The sequence below is a fragment of the Olea europaea genome, chromosome 10 (assembly GCF_002742605.1).
Source record: "Olea europaea var. sylvestris chromosome 10, O_europaea_v1, whole genome shotgun sequence".
Lineage (NCBI taxonomy): Eukaryota > Viridiplantae > Streptophyta > Magnoliopsida > Lamiales > Oleaceae > Olea > Olea europaea.
Window position 1 is genome coordinate 40,136,881 of NC_036246.1, and position 9,526 is coordinate 40,146,406.

At 32.0% G+C, this 9,526-nt stretch overlaps 2 protein-coding genes across 2 annotated transcripts; one reads left to right on the plus strand and one right to left on the minus strand.

Moving 5' to 3' along the window:
- Positions 1 to 641: 641 nt before the first annotated feature.
- Positions 642 to 2,784, plus strand: LOC111402237 (glucan endo-1,3-beta-glucosidase 11-like). The gene is made up of 3 exons (XM_023030402.1): positions 642 to 904; positions 1,100 to 2,160; positions 2,491 to 2,784. Exons 1-3 carry the CDS (start codon positions 838 to 840, stop codon positions 2,593 to 2,595), a joined length of 1,233 nt encoding a protein of 410 aa, XP_022886170.1. The 5' UTR covers positions 642 to 837; the 3' UTR covers positions 2,596 to 2,784.
- A 1,348-nt stretch (positions 2,785 to 4,132) lies between these two features.
- On the minus strand, positions 4,133 to 5,063 carry LOC111402773 (protein TAP1-like). Its single transcript, XM_023031108.1, has 2 exons — positions 4,497 to 5,063; positions 4,133 to 4,403 (listed from the first exon to the last, which is right to left on the minus strand). The coding sequence occupies exons 1-2, from the start codon at positions 4,861 to 4,863 to the stop codon at positions 4,339 to 4,341; spliced, it is 432 nt and encodes a 143-aa protein (XP_022886876.1). The 5' UTR covers positions 4,864 to 5,063; the 3' UTR covers positions 4,133 to 4,338.
- Positions 5,064 to 9,526: the final 4,463 nt, after the last annotated feature.

Here is a 9,526-nt window from a genome sequence, read left to right on the forward strand (position 1 = left end):
TCTTTAGAACGTTGGATCTAATCAGGATCATTGGTTTAAAATTGATGTAATCAAAGTAAGACGCATGATTATTAATTATAACGAGTATGATTATGATGAATTTTTGACATTATTTTTCATATACTGATATATATATATATATATATAACCGCTGGATGAACAAATCGTCAAAAAGTCACAGGATTATAATTTTATTTATCAACTTTTTCAACAATACATTGATTTTTTTATAAGAATAATCAATAAAAAAATTCAAAAGGCCAATTTAGTGGAAATCTGAAGTTGGAACCGAAGCTTTTTTTATCCAAAAATGTTTTCTTATGGTTTCTGCTTAAATAAAATAAACAACTCAAAAAGTAATTTTATGAAGATAATATAGGTTTTAGAAACTGAAAAACTCAAGAAAATAATAAAATTTGAGACTCTATGGGTTTGAGTTTGAAATTATTTTTTACAATATTCTCCGTTATATTTTCTTTTACGAGAAGAAAGTGTCGGGGAGTCGAGCGAGAATAGAAGGGAAAAGACAATTGAGGCCGCCAAAATTGAAGAACCTATGACAAGATGAAGATAAGGAGACCAAAGTCAACCAAAACCAGTATATATGGTTGTCCCAAAGCCATCATTAACAAGGCAAGCCAAACCAAAACCTCGAAAAACCAGAAAAAATAAACAAGCACGCAAAGAAAGGAATTCACAGGAGATACCTTATATATATCTTTATTTGCACATCTCTTTCATTTCCCCCTCTTTCCTTTTTTATCAAAGAGATAGATTCTCTCTCTTTCTCTCTGATCCCCCTTCTCCTTGAAGAAGCGCTCTCTCTCTCTCTCTCTAATGGAAGCATTTCCACACAAGATTGCAATATTGCATATATTTCTGGGATTCTTTCTAACTTTATCAGGTATATATCTATATCACGACTTAAAAATTTTCTTATAGCCGTCCAAAATTCCGTAGATGAAAGTTCTGTATGAGTCGCCGTCGGTAATTGCTGACCAATTTTCTTTTTCCTCTTCTTCATTTTTTTTTTATATTTTATCGTACATATATACTTATGTGTATGTATCCTATTAATTGTTGATTTTGGATTGGACAGGTTTTGGTTCTGTAAGAGTAGTAGATTCCCTCGGCATAAATTATGGTCAAGTCGGAAACAATTTACCACCCCCTGATAAAGTTCTTGAGCTCCTGCACTCACTTAGGATAACAAAAGCACGAATTTACGACACAAATCCTCAAGTTTTGACAGCATTTGCCAACTCCAACATAGAACTCATGGTGACAGTTGAAAACCAAGTGTTAACAACCTTAATGGATCAACAACAAGCCCTTCAATGGGTAGGAACCCATATTAGGCCATATTTTCCTACCACTAGGATCACTGGAATCGCTGTCGGAAACGAGCTTTTCGCCGGCGATGACACGACACTAATAACTAACGTCGTACCAGCCATGGTGAGCATTCATGCAGCTTTAGTGAAATTAGGGTTAGATCAATACATTAAGGTTACAACACCCCATTCTTTAGCAGTTCTTGCGGCATCATATCCACCTTCTGCCGGAAGTTTCCAATCTGAACTCACCGGTATAATGACGCAAATTTTAAAGTTTTTGGCTGATACAGAGGCACCATTTTTGATCGATGCCTACCCTTATTTTACATATAAAGATGATCCCAATAGGATTCCTATAGATTATGTACTGTTCAACCGTAATCCTGGAATGGTTGATCCTTACACAAAACTACATTATGACAACATGCTGTATGCTCAAGTGGATGCAGTAATATTTGCCATGGCTCGATTAGGTTTTCAAGGGATTGAAGTTATGGTTTCCGAAACAGGGTGGCCATCAAAGGGTGATCCAGATGAAATTGGCGCGACGGTCCAAAATGCCGGTATGTACAATCGGAATTTAATGAGAAGGCAGTTGAAAAATGAGGGGACACCATTAAGGCCTAACATGAGACTCGAAGTTTATGTTTTTGCATTGTTTAATGAAGACATGAAGCCCGGCCCGACATCTGAGAGAAACTATGGGCTCTTCCAGCCCGATGGAACGATGGTATACAGTGTCGGGATTTCTGCGTTATCCACTTCCTCAACTTCAACTTCAACTTCATCTACGTCTATTTTCCTAACTTCAAATGCCATCCAGGTAACTGTAAATAGTAGATTTTTCTTTTCGTTTCTTTTTAGAGATTTTAGTACAAAATTCCAATTTCAGAGAATGAATGTACAATTAAACTAATGTAAATGACAATTCTATATTGATTACAAAGCAAATTAGTAGTATGATATAACGCGTTCATGTTGAACTCGTTTTGAATTGCATGTACTACGATGTTGATCCCAAGTTTAACTTAGCATATGTCAAATAAGATTTATGTTTGTCGACTTACAAGTGAAATCATTCGTTTTTACGTTTAGTCAATGTCCCAATTAATTTATTTCCTTTTCTTTTTCTTTTCTTATCGTTGTGAAACAGGTTAAACAGAAGGGAATGGGATATAAAAGCTTGATGTGCTCAATATTTCTATATTTGCTGGTCTTTCAAGTTTTTTATCAGAAGACAGAAGGTGTTAATCCCTAGATAACACAAGTAAATATCACTTTTGGAAGAGAAAATTAATTTTTGCACGTTTTGCACAAAATTAAGTCTTCTTATTTCGAAGTTGAAATAAATTATATTCTCCACTTACATATGTATACAAAATTATATGTATATCATTTTGTCTTCAAAATCTCCTCATCTACTCTTGCTTTGGATTCAACTCTTAAATCAACGTTGGTTTTAATTATTTAGCTAGCTAAAGTTGTAACATATTCTATTCTCTCATTGTACGAATTATAAAGGATTCAATATAAGATTTCACGTACTACACTAGTTATAAATGTGCATCGTCTTCTATCTTTTTACATTAAAATATAGAAGAAAATGATTTGGCAAACCCTTGATTGATGTGGTGTTTGCTTTAACTCTTTAGACTAACTCTAAGAAATATATATTTGCTAATCTAATAAGAAAAAATAATGTTATTTGTAGTAAACGATTGCAACATTCATTATGTATCAGTTTTTTATGGAGATATTAACTTTTATTTGAGGTAATAAAATTTCTAAAAATTAATGTTTCAAATAATTAGTTGCCACATAAGATGTCACGTAGGGTGATTATTGTAGTCGTTGCCGACCAATAGCTTTATTCAATTCAAAAAAGGAGAGATATCTTTATTCTTTGGGACTGGATTGTGATTACCCCAAGTCCATGTATAGTTTATTTATATTATGTGTGGACTTCAGTAGTAAGCGGGATTCCAACGTTCCATTAAATGATAATAGAAAATTTTGTTTTGTGAACAATATAAAAATTTTGTGACTTAACATAATAATTTTATTCATTGTAAAGTTTAATAAGAATAAAAATATATCACTATACTTTGTGTAACCTAGAATTGAATATTCTAGGTATTTACGTGCTTTTGCCTATTCGCATCTTGCGTAGAAATATAGTGGGAGAATATGTAAAAATTGGTTCAATTTTAGTTGGCAGAGATTAAACAAATTAAGAATATTGATTATCAAATTCATTCAAATATTGTTAACTAAAAGAATCGATGTTAAAGTTAAATCCTAATATCGTTGTTAACTTTCATGTTTCTCCAAAGCTTATCAAATCACTTTTATTTGTTTATTTAGAATGGATATTATAATTTAGTTGAAAGCATACAAATGAATATCTGTTTATTTGGATTAAAGTTGGGATTATTTGAATCCACAATAAATATGTGATTCTCATGATTACCATATTTTATTAATAATCTTATTACTTATTCACGATATTATATATATTTGCCGTTTTAAGATATCACCTATCTCATTTAAGTGAGTACATATGTATTTGATCACTTTTATTAATGAATCTCTATTTTGATCATTTTGAGAACCTAAATGGCTAAATCACACTCTCCTTAGCTATCCTCTAAGTGATAACATAATTAATTGATCTAAAATATTATTCATCGGAAGTCATGCAAAATGTCTTGAAAATACTCTCTTTTTTTCTTTTCGTTTCCTTTTTTTGTTTAAAATAACTTGATATGCTGTGATCATGTTTCACATCAACTTCCTTTGAAAATTCATTTATAATTAATTTGTCTCAGCAAGGGAAGAATACTGGATATATAATTAACTCACAAATTAGTACAAGCAGTTTTATTAATGCCACATTTATTCTGTCTAAAATTTAAGCTAATTTGCTGTGGACCTTGTTCATCATCTAACCATACACTTGATCGGAAACAAGAAAATTAAGCTATATTATACCATGTTGTCATTAGGCTTTGACATTGCAATGGAAAGTACGGCAATTGGAAACACAGCGTCCCATCATCTCTTCATCTGCAAATTGCAAAAATGAATCATCAAATTAGTATATATGTTTATCAGAAATCAAGAAAGGGGAGGAGAAGAACGATATTGTAGTGTACATACCATCAGTGAACTTAGCACATTGATCTAGCATGCATCCAAGATTACAGTAGTGGGCTTTGCGCGAACTAGTGTCTGGTGGAAGGCAGTGCACCGGACAATATTTGATGCAGGCAGCCACACCTATGCCACTGCTTTTGCAGTCTCTCATGCATTGCTCAATGCAGCTTTCAGGCTGTGTTATATGTGCTGGCATAATCTGATCAGATGATGCATATGGAGATGCAGATACACTCGTTAATAATATTAATGAAATTTCAAGCATCATCATCAGCCGCACAACCATTAATCCCATTCCTCCTTTCCAAGCCTTCATCACCTCGGCTTTATTTCCTACTGATGATTCAGTAGTACTAGAGAAACCTTCCATATATAATCACACTTGAGTCATGCTTGCCGAATGAGAGAGAGCACCATGCATGCGTACGCTGTTGTAGTTAGATCATTTACTCCATATGATCCATGGAGATGAAGAAACCTTCAATTATTTGTGTGTGAAGTTACCTAATTCACACTTCCATCTTCCCCCTCTGCTGTTTGCTCGGCCTATGTTTGGCTCATGTTCATAAACACTGGGGACATTTTTTGTCCTCACATTTCTAGATACTTACAAGTACTATTAATTTACTCACCACTCATTTTTATATATTTATAATTAAATCAATCTATTTATATTTTAAACCGTTTAATAAATTTCCTAAATCTAAATATTATTTGACAAATTTCTTACTTTTAACAACATTAATTACAATATCAATTAACTGAATGGAAAATTTGTTGAGAATTTACTTTTACACGCATAGTGAAATTTAAAATAATTTCAATTTTCATCAAAGATCTTCCTTGTATTTAGATAGAAACTATGATAGAATTATACCTTTAGTAAATTCTACAAACTTCTTTAACAATCTAGAAACACAAACAATCACGCTGTTCGAACACCATAACTGTCCAATTATCTAGCTTTCTATGATAATCCATACAAAGGAACAAGAATGAGCTATTATGATTTCTCTTTTTGTGCTACCAAGATTATCAACGTATGTTATGATTTCTCGAATCATAACAAATTATTAATAGAAGTTTAAGCGGACTTGGCCCATACATTAAACTTAACTTGATTCAATATTAATTAATTTGATTACTTAAACTCGTTACATTAGTCAATTAATCTAATTAACTAACTTAAGCCCCTTAATAAGTGACCTCATTATTTAATTTTACAGATGTCCAACGTCTGTCAATTAAAGGAGAGATGTCTTTATAATTTTGGACTGGATTGCGTAAATGCCGCATCGCCCCATATATACTTAGAGGAAAGGCTTTCCTCTTACTGCACATAAATATTCCTAATGTATTATCATTTCTATTATTTATGGTATAAAGTTTAAGAAAAACAAATCAAAGAAAATACTGCAAAGGGAAGGCTGAATTTTGTGTAATTGTTTGCAAAGTCAGCGATCATTCTCATGAGATTGTTCCAACTTATATATAAAAAAAAATTGATTAAATTTTCAATAAACTTCTATAATTTGAGTGCAAGATTGTAATTTGAAATTTTTTATCGAGATAATCAATATTTTGAAAATTAGTTACGTTGACCCGAAAAAGGTAAAGAATATATATAGGTCTGTGGTAAGAAATTCAAATAAACAAAATTATGAAGTAAACCACCTAGATTTTACTGCAAACCGACCGTCTTTGAATTTTTGACCTAAAAGTGGATCGACTTTCAAATCGATTCTGTTTTTTCGATGAAACCGACTGTCCAATTCCATTTTGATCGATTGAGAATTATGATAAAAATGGACATAAAAACTATTTCTCCGCGTGAAATAGAGTGACAACTGTGGGGGACCGGCCAACTTTTCTGGTTATGTAAATCTAATCAATGATGGATCAAGGGACCATGTTTACTTTTTATTAAAAAAAATAAAAATAAAAATAAAAAATCCTTTTAGTGCCTTTAATTCGCTTATTTTCAGGGAGATTCTTTAATGAAGACACATTCTTTTATCCTATGGAAGTTTTGTACGAATGTAAAATTGGTTAGACTCAAATCTATAGCTTTTGACAAATAAACCAAACGATAATAAAGTTTTGAAATTTATTAATTTCGAATTTCTGAACCAAAATGTCCAGCTTTACTGTCACATTTGTAATTTGATTTGCTTTCATTTGTTAATAGGGAAAATTGCAGCAGCGGTACTAAACCTTTTATTTATTAGTAGACTTTGCCCAAATCTTCATTTTGTGCCAACGAAGGTCCCAAACCTTTCATAAATATGCAGTCGAAGTCCAGATGGTTGGAATCCATCCATTTCACCATTAGTTGACCAAAGAACTAACTTTGACTCCAATTTTGACCATATTAGTAAGGGCAAAATAGTAACTTGCATATTATCCCATTAATTAAATAAGTTAACTAGATAAACCATAAATAAAAAAAAAAATGAAAGAAAGAAAATGTGGGCATCATCTTCCCCCCTCCCCCTCCCCCAAAACCTTCCATAAATATGTAGCCGAAGTCCAGATGGACGGAATCCATCCATTTCACCGTTAGTTGACCAAAGAACTGACTTTTACTCCAATTTTGACCGTATTAGTAAGGGCAAAATAGTAACTTGCATATTATCCCATTAATTAAATAAGTTAACTAGATAAACCATAAATAAAAAAAAAAATGAAAGAAAGAAAATGTGGGCATCATCTTCTTGCCCCCCCCCCCCCCCCCAACAATCCAAATTGCAATAGACCATCGTCGTGGTGCCGTCCGCCATCCACCGGCCACCACCATCACCCACTCCAACCTTCTTTCTCCAACTCAACACCACACCCCCACTCTCGCTTCCACCTCCACCTCCATCCCACCCAAAAGCTCGATTCTTGTCCAATTTTCCCTTTTATTTATTCTGATTTTTCCCTTTTAATCCAAATTTTTTCCCTTTTAATGAAATGAAGATCTGGATCCGAGGTTCCTCTCAGCACAAATGGGATTATTCTCAACCTTGATAGTTAAAATGAACAAGCTGAAGTTTCTTGCAGCTGACATGATCGCTCGATCCAAACTCCTCTCATCAATTTCTCCAAATTTTTGGGTATTCTATTTTTAGACAGAAGGAAATAAAAACGTAGTCACCTAAAAAGACCCAAAAGTCGAAAAGCAAGAGATCAATCAAGAAAATTTTCTTTCTTTCTTTTTTTATTTATTTATGGTTTATCTATTTAACTTATTTAATTAATGGGATAATATGCAAGTTACTATTTTGCCCTTACTAATATGGTCAAAATTAGAGTCAAAGTCAGTTCTTTGGTCAACTAACGGTGAAATGGATGGATTTCATCTATCTGGACTTCGGCTACATATTTATGAAAGGTTTGGGACTTTCGCTGGCACAAAATAAAGGTTTGGACAAAGTCTGCTAATAAACGAAAGGTTTAGCACCGCTGCTACAATTTTCCCTTGTTAATATACATCTACATGAACTCTTTCTGTGCGTGATTTTCATAAGTAATTTTTAAATATTGCTTTAGCTATAAAAGTGATTAAAACATACTTTAAAAATAATAATAATAAAATTTAATCACAGATTTCATGGGATACACAAATTTTCGACTACATATTTCATCGACTCTTTTCAAAATTTGGATTTTTATTTAAATCAAACAGGGAATTGAAGAATTAAGACCCAATAGCGGCTACTACTGTTAGGAGGAAATGGTGGGCAATGGCTGCCCCACCCGGTATGTTTATCAAAATAGCCTTTGACCAAGTTTAAAAAAAAAAAAAAAAAAAAAAAAAAAAAAGAGGGAAAATGTTATTATTTGTGTAGGGTCGAAAATACCCCCCATCAAGGAAAGAAGAGAAGAGAAAATAGAGAGAGAAAAAAAAGAAAAGAAAAAATCTGCCCGGACCGTCGACGTCGCCTACGGACAGCCTGGACCTCACCAACTTCGACTAAGACCAGAGCCACCTCGATTCGCCGGAGACCGTCATTTTCTGGAAGGTTAGACATGTTTTCTATAAATAACTACTTCGAATTTGTGAAAGTTTGAATGTTTAGGATATGAATATGGGTTAAATTCATGTTTTTATGGTTAAAATGTAAGAAAATATCGAATTTGAGGTTAAAATGTTGAAAAAGAGTGAAAAAAGGGACGGAGCTCGTCGAAAATGGAGTTTTCTGGCGGCTCCGTCGCTGCACCGTCCGTAACAGACCAGAAATGGTCCGTTACGGACCACAGCGATGGTCCGTTACGGCTACTGGCCCGGACCAGTCCGGGCACATCGACCCGGATTTTGGTCCGGGTCGGCTAGCCGGCCCAAATCCGGGTCCGGACCCGAATTTGGGTCAAAAATAAATTTTTTTTTTCAGAATTGTTGTTTTATTTTTGTATTAAGAAATAAAATGAAATATAAAATAAATTATATATTAAGAGAATTAACGAAATATTTAAAGATAAATTAAATTGAGTTTTAATTTTTTTTCTTTTTTTACTTAAATATACGTTTCAAATAAATAATAGAAATTGATTAATTAAATATGAAATAAATAATATACATAATTAACGAATTATTTAAAGAATAAATTAAAAAAAGCAATATCTTTTTTACTTAACGAACTAAGATAATGAATTAAAGAAATAGTAAAAGGAAAAATCGAATAGATATTATTCAAATAAATAATCGAAATAGAGTAATTAAATATGAAATAAATAAAACACAAGATTAATGAAATATTTAAAGAATAAATTAAATTGAATAATATTTTTTTACCTAACCAATTAAGATAATTAATTAAAGAAATAGTGAAACGAAAAATCGAATAAATATTATTATTTTTATTCAGATAAATAATCGAAATAAATAATATACATAATTAACGAAATATTTAAAAAATAAATTAAAAAACAATAATTTTTTTACTTAACGAACTAAGATAATGAATTAAAGAAATTTGTAAAAGGAAAAATCGAATAAATATTATTAAAATAAATAATAGAAATAGAGTAATTAAATATGAAATAAATAA

Excerpts from the sequence above, each read along its gene's own strand:
- LOC111402773 (XM_023031108.1), bottom strand. The coding sequence starts at position 4,863 with ATGGAAGGTTTCTCTAGTACTACTGAATCATCAGTAGGAAATAAAGCC. Across the intron at positions 4,404-4,496 it reads ATGTGCTAAGTTCACTGATG|ATGAAGAGATGATGGGACGC; the intron begins GTATGTACACTA and ends TGCAATTTGCAG.
- LOC111402237 (XM_023030402.1), top strand. The coding sequence starts at position 838 with ATGGAAGCATTTCCACACAAGATTGCAATATTGCATATATTTCTGGGA. Across the intron at positions 905-1,099 it reads ATTCTTTCTAACTTTATCAG|GTTTTGGTTCTGTAAGAGTA; the intron begins GTATATATCTAT and ends TGGATTGGACAG. Across the intron at positions 2,161-2,490 it reads TAACTTCAAATGCCATCCAG|GTTAAACAGAAGGGAATGGG; the intron begins GTAACTGTAAAT and ends GTTGTGAAACAG.